At 42.8% G+C, this 22,105-nt stretch overlaps 2 protein-coding genes across 2 annotated transcripts in view; both read right to left on the bottom strand.

Moving 5' to 3' along the window:
• Nucleotides 1-10,899, bottom strand: part of LOC134079026 (zinc-binding protein A33-like) — a 16,922-nt gene extending 6,023 nt beyond the window's left edge. Inside the window, exons 1-5 of the mRNA XM_062535191.1 lie at nt 10,495-10,899; nt 9,555-9,650; nt 8,769-8,999; nt 461-483; nt 255-373 (exon numbers count right to left, since the gene is read on the bottom strand). Coding sequence (XP_062391175.1) covers nt 255-373; nt 461-483; nt 8,769-8,999; nt 9,555-9,650; nt 10,495-10,899 — 874 coding nt within the window. The remainder of the gene's footprint in view (nt 1-254; nt 374-460; nt 484-8,768; nt 9,000-9,554; nt 9,651-10,494) is intronic.
• Nucleotides 10,900-14,201: 3,302 nt separating this feature from the next.
• LOC134079127 (E3 ubiquitin-protein ligase TRIM35-like) lies at nt 14,202-21,873 on the bottom strand. Its single transcript, XM_062535308.1, has 7 exons — nt 21,392-21,873; nt 20,800-21,285; nt 19,798-19,893; nt 19,481-19,711; nt 18,535-18,557; nt 18,325-18,443; nt 14,202-14,971 (listed from the first exon to the last, which is right to left on the bottom strand). The coding sequence occupies exons 2-7, from the start codon at nt 21,199-21,201 to the stop codon at nt 14,427-14,429; spliced, it is 1,416 nt and encodes a 471-aa protein (XP_062391292.1). The 5' UTR covers nt 21,202-21,285; nt 21,392-21,873; the 3' UTR covers nt 14,202-14,426.
• Between the last annotated feature and the right edge of the window lie 232 nt (nt 21,874-22,105).

Genomic DNA, 22,105 nt, shown 5'->3' with positions numbered 1-22,105 from the left:
GAACCAGACATCTCCGATTTCAGGGGACAGTCCCCGTTTTTGGCTGCCTGTCCCCGGGAAAATACAGAAAAATGACCTATGTCCCTGTTTTTTGAAGATAAAACTTGTTTCAATCAGATGGATAGTCAAGATAAAAATGTCCCCGTTTTTTCCCACATCTTTGGGATTATGTCCCCGGTTTTGGTCTCGGACATCTGGTCACCTGTGTGTGTGTGTGTGTGTGTGTGTTTGTGTGTAAACAGTTGGCTACTCACTGTACTGAACAGTCTCCTGCATCTTCTCCCAGACTCTGAACTTCAGGTTACCCAGGTGCTTTGCCACATTGATCAGAGCTCCTGAAACCCTCTCTGGATCCTGCAGTGTGCACTGGGCTCTGGAATAACATTCAGGAGTCAGTGCTGCTGTGGGTTTGGGTTCAGAACCACAGAGAAGAGAGAGAGACAGGAGGCAGATCACTCACCTTTCCACTGTGCTCTTGTAGTCCTGGAAAATATCAAAGAAAATGTGTTTATAATTTCTGGTGTGATGAGAATGCATAAACACACACATAGGTGAATGTGAACACACACACACACACACACACACACACACACACACACACACACACACACACACACACACACACACACACACACACACTACCAGCTGCTAACAACTTCACTAATTGATGTAAGAGCAAGATCAGTCTCCCTCTACCTCCCTCTACTGTGATGCCCTTGTGGCCAAGTAAATCATATCCAAGGAACTGCAAGAGTGCCCTGCTGAAAAAAACAGCAAGAAACCAGCTTAGGCTGGTAGCTGGTTTTAGCTGGTTTTAGCTGGTCTTTGCCCAAAACACAGTTCTTATTGCTGGTCTTTGCTGGTGTAGCTGGTTAGGCCACCAGCTAGACATGCTGGCGTCACCATCTGAGGAAGCTGGTCGTGCTGGTGTGACCAGCCTGTCGTTTGGGATACAGCTGGTTTAAGATGGTCATGCTGGTGACCAGCCTGTCCAGCTTGACAAAGATGGTCAAGCTGGTTTTCTAGAATGACCAACATAAGCTGGCGTGGCCAGTAAAAACCAGCAATGTAGACCAGCAACACCAACTAAAATGACCAGCTTAAGGTGGTACGACAATCAAAACCAGCTGAATTACCATCATAAGCTGGGTAAACCAGCTGAAGGTGTGTTTTCGCGAGAGTTTTGCTGGTCTAGCTGGTTAACCATCAAAGGGTGGTCAAATAAGCTGGTTAACAAGCTGGTCAACCAGCAAACCACCTTTAGCTGGTCAGGCTGTTTTTTTCAGCAGGGTGGGCTTGATCAGTTGCAGTTTGCAACATTACCTCATTAACGCAACATTAAATAAGCCAAAACGCATAAATGAAGCACTTACTATGCTGGTTCCTAGGGTAATCATGATGTTTGTTATGGTGGTGGCTAGGTTATTGCTAGGGTAATTAAGATGGTTGCTAGGGCATTGCTAGGATAATTGGAAAGGTTGCTAGGGCATTGCTAGGTAACATATGTGGTTGCTATGATCATGTTGGTTGCTATGGTGGTTGCTAGTTTAGATATAACAGAAGTGATTGATAGGCTGTTGCTAGGGTAAATCAGATGGTTGTTGGTTGTAGCTAGGGTCATTGGGGTGGTTGGTAAGGCATTGCTATGGTGGTTATGCACAATAATTACTTGGTGGTTGCTAGGGTAATCATGTTGGTTGCTATGGTGGTTCCTGTGTTGACATTACAGAGTTGTTGCTAGGGTCATTAGCATGGTTGCTAGGGTGTTGCTAGGGTACATCTTGGGGTTGCTATGGTGATTGCTAGAGTAATGTTGTCGGTTGCTATGGTGGGTGCTAAGTTGACATTATAGAGGTGGTTGCTAGGCTGTTGCTAGGGTAATTAAGTTGGTTTCTAAGATATTGCTAAGGGAATTGGAATGGTTGCTAGGGTGTTGCTAGGGTCATTGGGATGGTTGTTATGCATGGTTGCTATGATGATTGCTAGGGTAATTATGTTGGTTGCTTTAGTGGTTGCTAGGTTGACATTGTAAAGGTGGTTGCTAAGCTGTTGCTAGGGTAATTAAGATGGTTGCTGGGGCATTGCTAGGGTAAATTGGATGGTGGCTGAGGCGTTACAAGGGTCATTGGGATGATTGCTAGGGTGTTGCTAGGGTACATGTTGGGGTTAATATGCACTAAAATGCAGTTGCTATGGTGGTTGCTAGAGTAATCATGTTTGTTGCTACAGTATGGTGGTTGCTAGGTTGTCATAGAGGTGGTTGCTAGGCTGTTGCTAGAGTTATTAAGATGGTTGCTAGGGCATTGCTAGGATAATTGTCTTTAAAGTCATCCACTGACTTGCCCCACCACTGCTGTCTCATAACACAGAAGGACAGTGTCTACAGAGTAACCAGAGAAACCACCAGAGGGAACTGCATAGTTCAATATAGACAAAGTAGGATTGGAAACACAGCATTTTCTGTCAGAGTCACAATTTTTTGGAATAGTCTACCTATTGAGTTAAGGGAGTGTAGCAGTTTTGCCATTTTCAAAAAACATCTTAAAACTTGGTTTAAGGACAATTACAATTGCAATCATACAGCAAATGCTTAAGTCCATGAACACTGCTTTTATTATTGTTTTTTTTCTTTTTATTCATTTCTTCTGTACTTATACTGTATTCATATGTATGTATGTTCATATGCACTGTAATTAATTAAGGGTAAGGGAGGGCAAGGCTTTATGCAAGGAATATCTGTCTGTTTGAGGGTATACTCATTGCTACGGAGCCCCTAAAGGGACCTGACGAAACTTTTATCTTTCACGTGCGCACGTAAAACTTTCAGGTGCGCACTTAAAACTTTCTCACGTGCACGTAAAACTTTCTCGTGCGCACGTGAAAAGTTTTAGGCGCGCACCTGAAAGTTTCAAGTGCGCACCTGAAATCAGACCAATTACTTGACAGCGCTGGACGGTGCCATGCTGGACGGCAAAAAGAGGAGATACCCTATGGCAAATTACATTATGGAGAAGTGAACACCTTCAGTTTAACATCTTTTGTAGTTCAATATATTTGTTCAGCGTCTGGTAGTTGTATAAACTTGCCAGTGGTGTTGTAGCCTAAGGTGAAATGGGTTATGATCGCAAATTTACATAGTAATGTAGTGTGGCCGTGTTTACTGGCCACAACGGCTGTGCCCCCGCACTGACCAAATTGACTGATTGATTGATTGAGGAGTGGTACACCTGCAATTTGTTGACTGTGTGTGATCAGGGATAAAGAGTTGCGAGTTGGGGTGTGCCAGACAGAGCTTGGGCTGGTTTGAGTCGTGCGGCCAGCCGGAGCGTTCGGCTACTTGTGGACTCTACGAGCTAACGGTGGATTACCTCTGGACTCTGCGAGCTAACTGTGGGCTACTTGGGCTTTACGAGCTAACACTGGACTCTGCGAGCTGGCTGTGGACTACCCATGGACTCTACGAGCTAACAGGACTGTGTGTGTGTGTGTGTGTGTGTGTGTGTGTGTGTGTGTGTGTGTGTGTGTGTGTGTGTGTGTGTGTGTGTGTGTGTGTGTATAGTTAGCCCCAGGCCGGGGTTAATGGCCAGTCCCTTCCCCTAGCATAACTCTGCCATAGAGAGGGCTGTTTTACGTGGGTTGCGTGCGGATGAATGCAGGGTGGGTGCATTTGGGAGGTTGGTTGTGTGTGTAACCTTAAATAAATTGTTAAACGTGACTCCTTGTCTGCGTGTGATTTAACTCCTCCTCCGACCACGAAACATATTACAGTAATTAAAGCTGGTGATAACAGCACTAACATAGGGCAGCTAGAACTAGATCGTACTATTAGCCTACTGTAGCCTATATTAACACCCTGTATTTCTGGGCTAAAATATTTCAAACCGATTTGGCCACTTTATTTGTTATGCTCTTAACAAGAAACATGACAAGTATATGAAATAATGTTAGCTGCCATTGAACACTATTATTAGCTATCCTAGCTAACGTTTATCCTAGCACTGTGACTGAACTCGCCGTCCCACTCAGAGTTTATGGTTGCTGTAACAACCCTTGCTGAACTGTAGCAAAGAGACTTTCAACCGTCTCTGACTGTAGTAGACTGACAAGATGACAGTGCAATCGTAGTTGAAACACTCCCAAAACACTCAATATGCAAACAGTGGTGGAAGGGCATTATTAAAGGAATAGTTCGGAATTTTGGACATAGGACCTCATTTCCAACTTTACCGAGGTGATATAGGTCGGTGGAGACCGTTTTTATCGCGTTTAGCCCCTTCCTTCAGTTGCAGCGTCCCCCTTTGCTAACGCTGGTTTTGAGCTAACAGATTTCTACGGTAACATCAGTCTGACATCAACAACAGTCTTACTCACTCCACCGCACACCCGAGACAAGTCAATTAAATCGTCGGACTATCGATATACATGTCCGTGTTGATAGAATAATTTTAGAAATAAAACTAACCTTGCAACTCAATGATTTATTACATTTTGAGGGACTAGTTTCTCAATATCAATCCGCCTCTGCCATACAGGGAACAAAGTAGGCTATTGCAATGCGATGCAAGGTTTGTTTTATTTCTAACATGGTTCTATCAACACTAGGCATGTGCATCGATAGTCTGACGTTAAAATGTATTTGTTTCGGGTGTTCTGTGGAGTGTTTTCAGTGGCAGGCTGGATGTTACCGTTGACTTGCGCTATCTTGGCACCAGATTAGCACGAGATGAACGCTGCAACTCATAGGAAGGGCAGAAATTCACTGAAAATGGTCTTCACCGACCTATATCACCCAGACTGAGTTGGAAATGAGGTCCTATGTCCAAAATTCCGAACTATTGCTTTAAGGTAAATCTCACTATAATCTCTGAGCTATGCTATACGTCCCATCAGAACTCATTAATCGACTTGTCATCTTGCCGTCCGGCTGGTCTAAACTTTCAGGTGGGCACTTGAAACTTTCAGGTGCGCACGAGAAAGTTTTACGTGCGCATGAGAAAGTTTTAAGTGCGCACCTGAAAGTTTTAAGTGCGCACCTGAAAGTTTTAAGTGCGCACCTGAAAGTTTTACGTGCGCACGTGAAAGATAAAAGTTTCGTCAGGTCCCTTTAGGGGCTCCGTACATTGCTGCTGTATTTAACTTGCGATAGTATTTTTTATTACCTCTCGAATTTTAGGGTGCCTTTAAGATCTGGCTAGGGACAACAGATGAAAATTAGCACTTGTAGCTAACTCTGGCTTGTTTACGGCAAGTGACTTTCTGTTGATTAATGAACACTGTCCCTATCAAATAGAAATAAAATAAAATAAAAATAACTGGAATGTGATTGAGGTGGTTGCTATGCAAAATAAGACGGTTGCTATGGTGGTTGCGAGGGTAATCATATTGATTGCTATGGTAGTTGCTAGGTTGACATTACAGAGGTGTTCGCTAGGGCATTGCTAGGGCACATATGGTGGTTGATATGCAAAATAACATGCTTGCTATGCTGGTTGTGAGGATTCCATTATAGTCATGGTTGCTGTGTTGTTGCTAGCAGTGTTATGCGGGTACGTGTCTGAGCGCTCCGCCCCGCCGTTTTCAACTAACCCGACCGCAACTCAGACCGCAAAAAATAATTATGAAAATACTGTACCCGACCCGCTTATTGTAAAAAGTAGTCTAACTTAGACGTAGGCTATAGGCAAAGCAGCAGGAGTTCTAGCCTATTGCCGGCCGCTACCCTGCTAAGTAGCGATCCCTGGAACACACAAAGTAGGCCTACTTACTTAAACAGGACTGTCAAGAGAAGTGCTATTCGTACAATTGGATATAACCCGGGGATAGGGTTGCCACCTGTGTCTGACCAAAATCCTGGACATTTCGGCAACCCAATCAAGCCTTTTACTTATAAGCAGCGGCGACCTGCACACTAATCTAACCCATGACAAAAATAGCCTCACTACAGCGAAACAGATGTGTTTACTAATATTATTAGCCTACTATACAATTATTATATTATTTTGTTTTTATTAGTATTATAATTGTAATACTATTCATCTGCTAGTGATTTGTTGAGTTAATTGCTTTCCATAATATGTCTAATCGTTATTATTTTGGCTGATTTAGTGGGCACAGGTAAAAGGTGAATTTTATGCATTATATAGAACAGGGGTGTCCAAACTTTTTGGCTCAAGGGCCACATTGGGTCTTGAAAATTAATACTTATATAAGAGCTATATATAATATATAGGCTATATGAATATATTATTCAAATGATAATAATGACAAAGTAATTTTGTTAAATACGGTTATTATGATGCTGTTTAATTCATTTATAAATGGTGCACTGTCACTTTAAGACTCTTGCGGGCTACACTCAGTGGCTCTCAGTTTATAAATGCTCAGGGTACAACTACTCTTCACGTTTTTCTTTTAAACGTTTCTTATAAAAATTAGATATCAGTTATCAACAATGACAAGCCAGCTGGCGCTCTCTCTCCCTTTTGTGCGCACTCAAACGCGTTCCCAATTAATAACGTTATGAGCAAAGTTATGAGTACCACGCAAATTAGACCTAATGCATGCTCAGCCAACAACACGGTCTCACACCCAACACGTCGAACAAGGACGCATGGTCAAGCCGCCTGGCGTCAATATCGGAACCCGAAGGTACCCCCGCGTGTTCATATGCAATGCGAAGGGCTGCCATAGACATCGGCGGGCTGCATCTAAGTGCGTGGCGGGCCGCAGTTGGCCCGCGGTCCGTAGTTTGGACAACCTAGAAAAACCGGGACATTCAGTGTCCCGGAAGAATATTTTTTTTCCCCTGGACAGACCATTAAAAACCGGGACAATCAGGTGAAACCGGGACAGGTGGCAACACTACCCGGGGATTGTGCTGGATGCGCACCCAGCCAGCGGGAGGCCAATGCAGCACAGGGAAGGGGGGGGACTCTATGACAAAGTACTGCGTGTAAGTATCAGTATTAAAAACAGACTCGTTACCAATAAAACTAGCACGGGAAACGCCATCCTACCTGCGGTGATGGCAATCGACTGGGACGCAAGGCGTAGGATGGCACATGAAAGGGAAGCAATTTAAATAGAGCCGCTGTTGTGCTGATTGGCTCTTGGTAGCCAGATTTGGGCCACTCACAACGCAGCCACCTGCTGCTTCATCCTGCTTCATTAGTAAAAAAGTTATTTTTCATCACTGAATATTTTCCCCCCCAATAAACTGCAAAGAAAAGCTGCAGATCATAGACAGAGAAAGCATATGCTCTGAGAACAGAACACATGTCGAGTGTTGGTGCACGCCGCTTTCAACGTTTGACTCCCTGCATTTCTACATGTTCTTGACATGTTCGGGGATAGAATCGCATTTCAGTGGGGCTGTTATAACGCCTTTAACCCCGCTTGCAATGATTTACTGTATATGTATTTCTCTTCTGAAGACAATTATGTGTACGATATAAATGACAAAAAAATAACGGCATATTTATTTTAACCGACCCCCACCAAACATGACCCGAATATCATTAAAAATATTTTTTCTTGACCCATAACCGCGGGTGACCACAGGTGACCACGGGTGACCACGGTCACCCGCTCGATTTGAATCAGCCAGTGCATCACTGGTTGCTAGCCGCTAGGGCATTGTTAGGGTAATTTTGATGGTTGCTATGGCATCACTAAGGTGCTGTGTCCACCAAACGCGTTTTTTACAGCCAGAGCGCCCTCAACCTCCTTTTCTCGGCGCTTCGATAAGTGTTTATTGTTGCTAAGTTGACATTGACGAGCCCGGCGCTGTTCTAAAAGTTGAACAGATTTCAACTTTGAGCGCTCTGAGCGCTGCGGTAAAAAACGGTCGGCGCCGAGAGCTTTTTTCCGCCGAGGGTGCTCAGCGCTGTGGATGCTGAGCTACATAGACTTTATATTGAAAATTGTCGCCGTCGGTGCAAAAAACACGTTTGGTGGACACAGCACCTAACTGTTAAAGAAATGGCATGGAACAAGCTGTCACATCTTTTTTATATGACTTGTATACACATGGATTTATTTTATGACTTGTATACACATGAAAGTGTTTCCAAAGACATAACATGATCTGTATACACATGGATTGGATTTTAAAAAAAGAAAAGATGTGACAGCACTACGCGCTATGAAAATCTCTATTTTAATTGTGCATTTCTGAATTTTTAGAGTTGTTACCGTGTTGCTAGCTCAAATGCTCTAGGAGCAGTAGTCGTGCCAAAAAGTGAGTGAACGAGAATAATGTAAACTTAAAATTAACAATAGTGGGCTTGCTCTGCCCAACCAACACCTCACTCAATACAGACTACACCAGGGGTGTCCAAACTGCGGCCCGCCACATACTTTAATGCGGCCCGCCGAGCATGTATTAGTTTATTATAGATATGGCCCGCCACACTTATCATTGGCTGTTCGCTATTTCTTTCCAGCAACGGCGTTGTGGTTAACATTACTGCAAACTGCTTTACACTGTTCTTAGAGAACGTTTACAATGTCAATATCAAAACAGCATGCTACATAGAGATGATACTCTTTGAAATCTCTATTGCAGCAAATCTAATTTGCGTTATGTTACTCATAACGTTACTCAGGGGGTCGGGGTGGATGGGGGTTATGGCCCACCGGTCAATTTCCAAGACCCAATGTGGCCCTTGAGCCAACAAGTTTGGACACCCCTGGACTACACCAACACAACACTCACCAAAGATCACCACACACTTCAGAGATCACGACACCAATGCCAGGACCACTACCTGCAGGAATGTGATGTCATCAGCACTAATTTGCTCTTCTATGGCTCTGATTGAGTCTGAAAGAAACAAGATGTCTCTGCTCATCTTCTCAATCCTCCTCTTCATCATCTGACTCTTCTGCTTCTCTTCCTCCCTCAGTGCAGCTATCCTGGCTGCCTCTTCATCTCGTAGAAACTGGTGAAGCTTCTTAAACTCCTCCTTGATCTGCTTCTCTGTGTGCTGGGCCTGAGTCTTAAATAGCACATCAAAATTATGTATGTACTGTAAAATATATGAAATAAAAATGGCACTGGCATTTCCTCTGTGAGTGATACTGTATATAAATGTGTTCTGCTCATCTACCTCATGTGCTCTTAGTTACAGTATTGCTATTAATACATTATCATGGCACTGTACTGCCTTGCACTATATTTATATTTAATCTTAAACCAGACTATACTGATATTGCACTATTCCCACCCTTTTTTCAATCGCATATTGCATCTTTCTTGTGCCTGTTGAGGTGTCCACGACCATGGAAACCTTGACAGGGACAACAAGGCTGCATTCCCCCTCCGGACAATTGCATTACTCTATCACACCCGTAGTGTCTATCTATTTGAAATGTACATAACGTATTTGTTCTTATACATAGCCTTACTGCCCTTAATTATATTCTTACTGTTCTGTATTTGTAACCTTTTTATGCAATTGTTGAGTGTTGTACTTGAGAGCAAAGATTATCCAGAGTCAAATTCCTCGTTTGTTTACGCAATTCTGGCCAATAAAGCTGATTCTGATTTTTACCTTAATGTGTTTGGCTGTTTCATCACTAGTTAGTTTAGTTTCTTCATGTTTCTTCATCTTTTCCTTCAGCTTGGCCAGCTCTGTTCTCAGTTCCTCCTGAAACATGAAGAATACAATAGTTATGCAGCAATAACACAAATACATATCACAGTCAAAATTAGCACATTGTCAAGATTGAAGTCAAAGTACAATACCGCTTTCTCTTTAGAATAATTCTGACCAAGTCTTAGCCCATGTCTGCAACTTGGCCTGAGCTAAAGTATCTATCTGGGGGAGGCTAGGGTCCTGTATGAACTGCAGGAGGAGGAGCAGCAAGGGCCTACATGAGAGTGGGGAGTAGGAGTGGGGCGAGAGCTCTTGATGGGAAAGTTCCCATGCTGGCTGTGCTCAGCGCACAATATTCACAGTAAATAATCTGGATCAAAATGTGGAAATCCCATGTTTTGATATCTAGGATCATTAGATCTATCTTACTATTAGTTTTTTTTTTAAAGGAACATTAGATTGTGATGCAAATACCGGAGGATTACCAAATAAAAAATCTAGGATCGGATTACATGATCTGATCCTATTTTAGAATCTCTCTTTTGCTTTTGAAAAACCCAATTCCAAGATTTGATCCCATATTTGATCCAATCCATTATCCGAAACCCCACTAGATTACTTTTGAAAAACTGGGCCCTGAGGCCAGCTATGCAGCACGGCTACTGACAGACGGATATCATCGTCGTCTTGACAGGTACTGTATATACAGTATAGTGTGTCTCAAGTACCGCATGAGTCATTACACATGGGAATTCATGTTTAAAAGGCTATATATATTTTTAGCAACTTCAGTGCCTAAGATTTTAACATCAATGAATGCAAGCATATTCAAATGTGCCAAAGTAACTATAAATGTTTTAAATTCCATACCCAGCACAGCACAAATGTGTCTTACCTTATAATCAGTTGTTACCTCAACAAGAGGACTAAAATTGTGATTCTTATGTTCCCTTGAGTCTCTGCACACCACACACACAGGCTGTTTATCCTCCAGACAGAAGAGCTTGAGTTTCTCACTGTGCAGACTGCAGAGCACCTCAGACCCTGCTGAAGCTCTCTGACTTCTCTCCTGTAAGAAGGTCTCACACAATTTCTTCAAGTCCAAGTTAAGTTGTGGATTTGAATTTGTGAATCTTTTCCTGCAAATAGGACATTCTTGGTGTCTTTTCATTTCCCAGAACTGCTGCAGACAGACTTTACACACACTGTGACTACACTTCATGATGACAGGATCCTTGAAGATGTCACGGCACACAGGACAAGAGAAATCCTCTTCAGTGAAAAAACGCTTGGAGGCCATTTTCTAAACTCACTGTAAAGTATGACCCTTAACTATGACGCCCAGAGGGAAAATATTCCTTATTACTTGTTCTCTTTCTTCAGTTTTTCAGATCTTCAGTCTCAGGGGTGGATTGGTCATCTCTGGAACCACAAATACAAGCCGAAGTGTCAGCTTCAGCTTCAGTATAAGAAATTAACCTATTAACGTTTATGTCCTGCTTCAGCAAGAGGCCACGCTACAGATGCACATAAGTCAGAGGGACGAGCCTTGACGTGAATGATTGTGATTGGTTAGTGGAGTCTTATGTGCATGTGTAAAGCAAAGTTCACTTTGAGATTAAATCCAGAACAAATGAACGCTGAGAATGATTGCATTCACATTAAGACATTCACAACGTTTACACCTCAGCCTCTCCAGTCTCTCCACCTGAATTGTTTGCATTCAGAATATACAGTATAGTCTCATACAGTACATGGGTGTGTGCTCATTTGTCTGAATTCATGCCGGCTGACATAACATGGCCCCACACATCGCTATTTAGAGCTTTGTAAGTCATTAACAGAACCATAAATAAGGGAAAAGGGAGCCAGTGCAGTTCAGTTAACACAGGGCTGATGTGCTCCCTCCTCTGGGTCTTAGTTAAAAGTTGGCAGGTGCTATTTGCTAGCCTCGCGAGCCATCCACGTACTTCCGGCCAAGGATTGCCTCCACTACGAGTCTGGCCGTGCTCCTCTGTGGAGCATTCTGCTCGGTAGAATTGTAACAGAACGCCCCCCCTCCAGAAAGCAGCCAATAAACGAAGAGACGGGTTGGTGGGGGCGAAAGGGGGAGGGCGCTCGTGACGATGACGTTAAATGCCTGCGCTATGTTGTTATGAGTAACTATCGCCGATTGGGTGAGAGCTGTCCAATCAATTCAAACCAGAACTGGGCGTTACTTCCCGCTTCCTGCAAGCGCTTCAGAGCAAAGAAATTCCAGACCATAATACGAAATGAAATGGTAGTATTATGGGATGGTTAGGACCAGGCTAGCTATTTGCACCCATGGTGCAAATTATGAACATTACTATTTACACCCGGGTGTAAATAGTGTCTATAATCAACAATGCTATTTACACCCGATGTCTAACATCCATGTACACTGTCAATAGGCCTGTGTAAGCTGTTTTCCAGCTCTACAGTAATTTAGTTTTTAAGCTTTTAGATTTTAGCTGTTTCGCCATGTCTGGGTTACTTACAATATATGGAAGCGATTATACAAATATTAGGCTGATGAGTGGTCATGTGGTAGCTTGATCAAAGGCAAGCTAGTTCAAAGAGTTGTTTTCCGAGTTGTCTTCCAGGCAGCGCTGCCACTGTTGACTTACAGTAAAGGCACTTAATCCTACTCCTAACCCTAAACCCTAACCTTAACCCATGCCTAACCCCAGTGACTTCCAGGCAGTGCTGCCTTGAAGACAATGTTGGGGGCTCAAAATACCAAGAAACCTTTCTACTCACAACTACTGAAGCCTACTTCTACTCAACTGTACTCATAATTGAAATAAAACTAGTCAAATCTTTGACAGATTCAAAAAGCACAAACTCTTATTTGCCGCGAGGGAACGTCATCTGAAAGAGAGTCGTTCGTACTTTGCCATGGGAAAAAAAAGGCATCTCTTCAACTGTGATTCGATCCCTGAATCACGGAGTCACAACCCGATGTCATCTCCACTATACTACACCCTGTGGTGAAAAAGTGGGAGATATTGCATATAAGTTGTGATTGCTAGGTAACGGCAAACAAACTAAAAAATCGTGTTTCTTGATTTTGCTCACAAACGGACGGTTTTACCCGTTCACTGAGCAAAGTTTGTAGAAATTTAGCACCACTTTCCCATCTAAAATATTGTTTTAATAATCCTAATTTGTTAGATTTAGGATTTAGATAGGACATCTCCTGCAAAGATGGTCCATTTCTTTTGTTGTTACGTCACAGGGTGTAAATAGCTCAGCTATGTGGCCAATGCTATTTGCACCAGGGTTCTGCTGGTTCTGCTTATCAGGGTGGAGTTCTGCTGATCAGGGTGGAGTTCTGCTGGTTCTGCTGATCAGGATTGAGGTGGGTGGAGGTTCTGCTGTTCTCTCCCATCGTTCTTAAAAACAGTCTTATTTCTTATCCAACTTTTGTTTTCAGAGCATCTTTATTTGAGCTGCACACAGAACACAGTGTGGAGATCTCACAAATAATCAAGGAGATTAATCTGGTAGAAGACTTTTGTGAAGACGTTTCACACCACTCTAACAGTGGTCCAGTAAGGACCATACCCCATGATACATATGCCCCCATCACCAGTGCTCACTGATGTGCATGTTGTGTCTTTACCCCATGATACATATGCCCCCATCACCAGTGCTCACTGATGTGCATGTTGTGTCTTTACCCCATGATACATATGCCCCCATCACCAGTGCTCACTGATGTGCATGTTGTGTCTTCACCCCATGATACATATGCCCCCATCACCAGTGCTCACTGATGTGCATGTTGTGTCTTTACCCCATGATACATATGCCCCCATCACCAGTGATCACTGATGTGCATGTTGTGTCTTTACCCCATGATGCATATGCCCCCATCACCAGTGCTCACTGATGTGCATGTTGTGTCTTTACCCCATGATACATATGCCCCCATCACCAGTGCTCACTGATGTGCATGTTGTGTCTTTACCCCATGATACACATGCCCTCATCACCAGTGCTCACTGATGTGCATGTTGTGTCTTTACCCCATGATGCATATGCCCCCATCACCAGTGCTCACTGATGTGCATGTTGTGTCTTTACCCCATGATACATATGCCCCCATCACCAGTGCTCACTGATGTGCATGTTGTGTCTTTACCCCATGATACATATGCCCCCATCACCAGTGCTCACTGATGTGCATGTTGTGTCTTTACCCCATGATGCATATGCCCCCATCACCAGTGCTCACTGATGTGCATGTTGTGTCTTTACCCCATGATACATATGCCCCCATCACCAGTGCTCACTGATGTGCATGTTGTGTCTTTGCTGCACGCATCATGTGTGTAGAATCCCATTTATTTATTATTATTATTGTTGTGTTTACATTGAAGCCTATGAGCAGGGTCATCATCAACACACTGTACATGTTGCCCCATTGTGCCTTTGCCTCTCATCCCACCCCCTCATCATGCCTGTTATGCTGTGGCACTCTGCCCCCTGCTGGCCTTGCAGTGGCAGTGCAACAGCCTTTCAGTCACACCTCATCAGTTATGTTGCCTACACACCTCTGAAGCAGATTCGGATGGATCCATAAGTGAAATGTACCTTTAATGAATTTTATATCACAAACCTTTATCCCTTACACAGCATAAAAATGTGGAGCGTGTACAATGAATGTCAAATGATCACATGGGAGAAGAGGGTGTATGTGATGCTGGTGATTTCTCTCAGTCCACAGTGGTGTTTTCTCTCAGAGTCTCTGATTCATCTCCTCATGCTGATCCTTTCTGGTCCACAGAGACACTATCAGCTCTAACTGGGCTGCTCTACTCTAACTGAGACCTTCACTGGTAACATCCTCAGAGGAGACTCCCTACAGCTATTAAAGTATGGAAACACTCTCTCAGTGAATGTGTGTGTGACAGTGTGTAGGTGTGTGTTATTATCAGGGTCAGAGAATGACAGCTCTCCTCTGTCCCAGTCCAGTTGCACTCTGATCCTCTGGAGTTTCTGCTGCACTGTGAGGAGAGTGAGGGGCTGTGGAGCAGCGCATGCTCCATATTTACCATCATTATACAACACACTCCACTCTCCACTCACATCTTCACCATATTCTCCCTTCCTCTGGGCTGACTCTGCCTTCACACCCACCTCCCACCATGTGTTCTCTCCAACCTCCACATCCCAGCAGTGAGTCCCTGAGTTAAAGCCCTCAGAGCCCAGCACACTGGCATAGTGATCAAACCTCTCTGGGTTATCAGGAAGCTGCTGCTCCTCAACATCACATCTCACACTGGTCAGATCCTCAGACAGGATGAGCTGTGGGTGTGCAGTATTGGGATCCAGAGTCACAGGAGCTGCAGAGAGAAAGAACACACATATGAGCTGAACACTGAAGGCCTTTTTTCACCGACAGAGAACCGGCTCCGTTCCCGTTCGCGAACCAACATTTGAACCGTTCGTCGCGTTTTCACCAAACAAAAGCCGGTTCGGAACGTGGCACCTTGGTTCGGAAGTTGAACCAAAAAATAGTTGTTTTTTCTTGCGAACCGGAGTGGGCGTGTCATTGCGTCTTTCAGAGGGAAGAAGGCTAAAAGCATGAGTTTTCCGTCCATATCAACTGTTGCCATGAGTAAACAAAACGATTCAACTAGCATTACACTGCAGACGTTGACTAGCATTTTAAACAGCTAGTTTCTGCCGTTTTTATGGGACAACTGGTCATATCATTCTCCCGTTTATGCATCTCATTAACTTTTGATTTTGCATGCACCACCCATTGTTGATGACACATCCTTGGTTCTGTTCAGAACTGGTGTAAATGCGGGCTGGTTCACTAGATAGCACCACGGTTCAAAGAATTCTGAACGGCACCAGTTCAACACCAGGTTCGTTCTTGGTAAAAAAACGCCTTGAGTGGTGTGTGATGAGGATGTGAATGATGGTCATTATCAATAGGACTGTTATCAGGTGTTCTATTCTTGAGTAACATGACCTGTGTGTCTGTATGTGTGTGTGTGTGTGTGTGTGTGTGTGTGTGAACATGTACTGTACATGTACATGTGTATGTGAGTGTGCGCATGAGTGTACTGTATATGTGTGTGTGTGTGTGTGTGTGTGTGACATGTTTGTTTTCATCATTTCTATGCATTGCTGAATGCAGAATCATTGAATATTTGCAGCACTTGTGTGCAGCTGTGTACAGCTGTGTGTGCGTGTGTGTGAGTGTGTGTGTGTGTGTGTGTGAACATGTACTGTACATGTACATGTGTATGTGAGTGTGCGCATGAGTGTACTGTATATGTGTGTGTGTGTGTGTGTGTGTGTGTGTGTGTGTGTGTGACGTGTTTGTTTTCATAATTTCTATGCATTGCTGAATGCAGAATCATTGAATATTTGCAGCACTTGTGTGCAGCTGTGTACAGCTGTGTGTGCGTGTGTGTGAGTGAGTGTTTGTGTGTGTGTGGTGCATGCGTGTGCATGTACTTAAGCAACCATATGTGAGTGTCCGGTATGACTGTGTGTGTCCAGTTTGTGTATGTGTATCTGTGAGTGTTAGCGTTCGTGTGCGTGGTGTGTGTGAATGTGTTTGCGAACATGTGTGTGTTAGAGAGAGAGAATAAAGCTTTATTGAGTTGAATTGCATTGAATTGAATTGAGAGAGAGTGTGTTTGTGTGTATGCATGCATAAGCCGGTAACACTTTACATTACGGCTCGCTAGTAAGGTGGTAATTGTATGGTAATTTCTATGTAATTTCATGGTAACAATCCCTTGTTACCACTTGTTACCACTTATTACCAGTCATTTCTATGCAGTTTCTAGTGCAATTACTCTGCTGTTTCTAGGTAATAGCAATGCAAACAGCATTAATTAAGGTGGTAATTTCTATGGTATTTTGATATCATTTTATGAATAATCCTTTGTAGCCACTTATTACAAATTATTTCCATGCAGTTTCCAGTGCAATAACTCTGCAGTTTTTAGGTAATAGCGATGCAAACAGCTTTCATTTTAAGTATAATAAAATGGTAATTATTTGAAACTTTACTTATTGTTTTTGTTTAATTACATGATAAACAAGGAGGTAATTTCCAGGAAAATACACAGCATCAGGGCCGTAAAATACATTATCACTTATTTCCACCCAATTACTTATTATTAGCCTACTAAGAAAGAGACAAACCAAGTCATTGTCGTAGTAAGCTGGTAAAGAAGACATTATGTGCCTGTAACTAAACTGGAACAAGTGAAGTAATTTTATGGAAACTATATGGTATCAGAGCTGTAAAATGCACTATTGCCTCTTCCTATTTAATTACCTAGCTGTGTTGATAAACCCATAAATTATCCTTATGACATTTTTAGTGTTGTTTTTGTTTAATTACTTGAAAAACAAGGAGGTAATTACCAGGAAAATACACAGCATCAGGGCCGTAAAATACATTATCACCTATTTCCACTCAATTACTTAGTTATTACCATCTCTGATCTGAAATAAGCTATTTTGTAGCCTACTGACATTCAACACACAAACACATGTTGAGTACGACCTTTATTACTTTGTTCTGCAAAAAAAGAAAGTTAACATTTAACATACAACATTTAAAGTAGCCTATAAGTCCGCCGAAAATTTAACTAAGAGGACAAGGAAGACAGAGTGGTTCGTGTCTGTTCCTTTCCCGGCAGCGAAACAAAAATTAAAAGTTTGCAATCCAGCACGTTTTCATCAGCTGTCATTGCGATACGGTCGGTCTCCAGTGCCTTATTGTTTTGAATGTGGACATTGACACCTCAATCGAAACGCTAAAGTGATGAATTACCGTGTCTGCTGTCATAATTTTGAGAAGGACGACTTCGTTATACCGAGAGGAGCTTCTGACCCAAAGAAGTCAACGAAATATTATAATATTTTCATCTGTAACAAACACGTCACCTCTGTACCTGTATGAATGTTTTGGTAGGTTTAGGGTGCACTGCAAATAAAATATTTAGCCTACTGTTTCATCATTTGATTATGTTGTTTTATTATTGCAGTACATGTTTTAAATGTGTGAAAACAATGTTTTTTTGCAGAACAAAGTTAAGGTTGTGCTCAACATGTGGTTGTGTGTTGAATGTCAGTACACGGTAACCTATTTCAGATCAGAGATGGTAATACTAAGTAGCTGAGTGGAAATAAGTGATAGTGTATTTTTACGGCCCTGATGCTGTGTATTTTCCTGGAAATTACCTCTTTGTTTTTCAGGTAATTAAACAAAAACAATAAGTAAATCCTGGACTATCATTTCAAGAACTAGATTCATTTTAAATCATTACCATTTTAAACTTAAAATGAAAGCTGTTTGCATCACTATTACTTAGAAACTGCAGAGTAATTGCACTGGAAATTGCATAGAAATGACTAGTAATAAGGGGCTACAAAATATTATTACCATGAAATTACATTAAAAAATACCATAGAAATTACCACTTTAATTAATGCTGTTTGCATTGCTATTACTTCGAAACTGCAGAGTAATTGCACTAGAAACTGCATGGAAATTACTTGTAATAAGTGGTAACAAGGGATTGTTACCATGAAATTACATAGAAATTACCATACAATTACCACCTTATTAGCGAGCCGTAATGTAAAGTGTTACCCATAAGCCCTTGTATTATAATTTATGCAGCTGTGTCTGTGTATGTGTGTGTAATAGGCTACTCACTGTACTGAACAGTCTCCTGCATCTTCTCCCAGACTCTGAACTTCAGGTTGCTCAGGTGCTTTGCCACATTGATCAGAGCTCCTGAAACCCTCTCCGGATCCTGCAGTGTGCACTGGGCTCTGGAATAACATTCAGGAGTCAGTGCTGCTGTGGGTTTGGGTTCAGAACCACAGAGAAGAGAGAGAGAGAGACAGGAGGCAGATCACTCACCTTTCCACTGTGCTCTTGTAGTTCTGCAGAAAAACAAAGAGAGAAATACATTAAGCATTATATTGATATTTCACATCACACTTATTGTACTTACTTAACGCAAACATATCCAAACTCTGAATGGGGCAATGACCAAAACCATGAATCAGGTGAAATGCTGACTATTATGCCTTTCTGTTTCTTCATTCACAAATTATGTTTTACTTACAAATTGTTGTCTATGGGCCCAGACCACACGTATCTTACTTGTCTGTCAGTATCATATTTACTTGGACATTCACCTACTCTTTACTTACTTTACTTACTCAAATGTGTCGCTATGAAACTGCTGCTCGTGCTTTGATTAAATGTTTTTTAATCAAAGCACGTTTGTGTTTTGTTTGTATCGGATAGTTCAATGCAATATGTGGAGTGATTACTAGCTGTAAAAAATCTGGGGAGGTCTTGACATGATAGATTGGTTTTTAATAACCAGTTCAACTGGATGTTATTGTTCTTATCTAATGGAAATGCCTGTGTTCCCTATGAAGTGCATCAGTTCATGTCCACTATGGTCCACTAGAGCTGTGTTCTCTATGAAGTGCATCAGTTCATGTCCACTATGGTCCACTAGAGCTGTGTTCTCTATGAAGTGCATCAGTTCATGTCCACTATGGTCCACTAGAGCTGTGTTCTCTATGAAGTGCATCAGTTCATGTCCACTACGGTCCACTAGAGCTGCGTTCTCTATGAAGTGCATCAGTTCATGTCCACTATGGTCCACTAGAGCTGTGCTGACCCTCTAGAGTGCTGATGTCATAATGCACAGCTCTGATCTCATAGAGCTCCATGATGGAGCCCTGCTGTGTTCACACATCTGTAGCACATTAGCTTTGAGTTCTCTTTGTCCAATCACACAGCAGCTACCAGTGACACTCAAGTAGAAAAGCTCAAGACTGCTTCTTACCTGCAGAAAAGTCACATCATCAGCTCCCATCTGCTCTTCTATGGCTCTGATGGTGGCTGAAAGAGATGAGATCTCTCTGCTCATCTTCTCAATCTTATCCTTCATCATCAGACTCTTCTGCTCCTCTTCCTCCCTCAGTGCAGCTATCCTAGCTGCCTCTTCATCTCGTAGAAACTGATGAAGCTTCTCAAACTCCATCTTCATCTGCTTCTCTGTGTGCTGGGTCTGAGTCTTCAATGACACATAACAACACATCACCACCACATTATCATCAACTGTAACTTAACTGTAAATCCAGTTGCTGACCCATGTCTCACCTTAATGTGTGCTGCTGTTTGATCACAGAGGAGTTTAACTTCTTCAAAGCTCTTCAGTTTCTTTGTTAGGGGCTCCAGCTTGATTTTGAGCTCTTCCTGAAATACAAGCACACTTTACTGCAACTGTATCTGCAGGTCTAGCAGACCTTTCCTTTAATACCTGAAATGGCATAATTGTGTGAATTCATTCTTCATTATGCAAATTGGGTAACCTGACTTTCGCCAGATCCTGTAGTTCGCTGTCTGCTTCACACAAGGATCTGGGACTTCTCGATAGGAGATGTATTTCTGAAGGCGGGTCCTTGTAAAACATCCTCGCATGTGATTTGATAAACCACTTGCCTGTTATCTTGAATGACGTGCTAGGCTTCTTCAAGTTCTTGCCAAACCCGGTCGGAAGAAGAGTAAAAACATCCTTGCCACCAATAAATGTCTTCAAAACTATTCTCTGAAAGAATGAATACTCGATAGATTCGACAAAACGGTTGAAATAGCAGAATCAATGTCAGCACAAGACTCCTCGCTGCGTGCCGCCATTGTTATTTGAATCAAACACTCGCTTCGGCGCTCCTGATTGGCTGCTCATTTTTTGATCACTGGCACAGGGGTTTGGATTGCCCTCGCGTCCAGACCCTTGTGTGGAGCTCAGCCTCTGGTGGAGCATGGCGGAACTACAAGGGTCTGGCGAGAGTCAGGCTACAAATTGGGTGCATTTGTGCCTTTAATTGTGACAGGACAGTAGAGATGGGCGGGAAATGAGTGGAAGGTAGTTAGGTTTACTAGACTAGACCCAAATGTACCATTCAGTATAGATGATCAGGAAAGGAGTAGGAGATAGAAGGAGTAGAAAAGAGCTGAACCTGAGATAGTGAACAGCCGTTAATAGAGATATAGGATTATAATCGGTTCAATCTGGGCCCACGTTGGTGCTTAGACCAACATGTGGACTTGCTTGCACCACAGCTTGTCTATAGCAGCTATTTATCATTTGAACATTCCTACCTTCATATCTGGTGCAGCCTCACTGATGGGACTGAAGTTGTGGTGTTTGTGTGTTTTGGAGTCTCTACACACCACACACACAGGCTGTTTATCCTCCAGACAGAAGAGCTTGAGTTTCTCACTGTGCAGACTGCAGAGCACCTCAGACCCTGCTGAAGCTCTCTGACTTCTCTCCTGTAAAAAGGCCTCACACAGGTTCCTTAGCGTCAGACTGATTGGGGGGTTAACCATTGATGACTTCCTCCTGCAGACTGGACATTCTCTGGATCCTTTAGTTTCCCAGAACTGCTGCAGACAGACCTTACAGATACTGTGACTGCATGAGAGCACTACAGGGTCCTTGAAGATGTCACAGCACACAGGACAGGAGAAATCCTCTTCTGAGAAGGGTTTAGATGCCATCGTGCTGTTACCAGTAGTCTTTTGCAGTAGTTTGTACAGTTTGCTTTCACTTTCAACTTCACTGTTTTAAGATCATGTCAGTCTCTGAAAAAGAACCCACCATATACTGAATCAATTGTCAGGCAGTTTGACATGTATCTGAAAATGGTCTATTTGTTTTGTGCAGAATAAGTATTTTACACCCTCGTACCTTTTTAGAGTTCAGAGAGAAGCCGTCAATCAGTTCAGTCCGTCCGTCTCAGTTCCCACTTCCTCATTCAACTACAGGGTGAGGTGGAGGGAGGGACTTGGATTGAGGATTCTGATTGGACAGCTCTGCTTAAATATGAGAGAGGGAGGGAGAAAAAGAGAGAGTGAGAGAGAGAGAATGAGAGAGAGAGAGAGAGGGAGAAAAGGAGAGACTGAGGGAGAGAGAGAAAATATTTGGACCCTGCTGCCTGCCTGCACCGCCCCTGAACACAAACACAGTGTTGAGTAAGATGAACCCTCAGGCTAAACAGTAGCTTTTCCAGCACAGTGAGTAATAGACGGCACAGTCACAGAGAAGGTGAAATCAGTATCACTTTAAGGGCTGAACACAAACACAGTGTTTGATCATGTCCAAACAGTATTAGGCTACATTAAGAAATTATCAAGAAAAAAGTTTCTTGGTGTTTTAAGCCCCCAACGTTTTTAATGATAATATTTAGTCAGACACAAGCCCGTGGGCTTTTTGTCTCATGTGAGTTGTCTCCCATTTGTCTCTGCTCTTTCCCAGTAATTGTATTGGCCATATTCACTGCTGACCAGTTTGTGTCTGTTAAAGAGTCACTTCACCCCATAACTCCATCCACTTCACATTTCTGAAAACGGCTTTCAAAATGGGCGAGACGTTCTGAAATTTGGAGAGAGAGTGCAGCACTGC

This window comes from Sardina pilchardus, chromosome 4, assembly GCF_963854185.1.
Source record: "Sardina pilchardus chromosome 4, fSarPil1.1, whole genome shotgun sequence".
Taxonomy (NCBI): domain Eukaryota; kingdom Metazoa; phylum Chordata; class Actinopteri; order Clupeiformes; family Clupeidae; genus Sardina; species Sardina pilchardus.
This window is presented reverse-complemented; position numbering and strand designations above follow the sequence as displayed.

What these genes read in the sequence shown, in the direction of transcription:
- LOC134079127 (XM_062535308.1), bottom strand. Translation starts at nt 21,201, where the DNA reads ATGGCATCTAAACCCTTCTCAGAAGAGGATTTCTCCTGTCCTGTGTGC. An exon ending in AAACAGCAGCACACATTAAG is followed by an intron (nt 19,712 to 19,797) that starts GTGAGACATGGG and finishes GTGTCATTGAAG; the next exon opens with ACTCAGACCCAGCACACAGA. An exon ending in TACAAGAGCACAGTGGAAAG is followed by an intron (nt 18,444 to 18,534) that starts GTGAGTGATCTG and finishes ATGTTATTCCAG; the next exon opens with AGCCCAGTGCACACTGCAGG.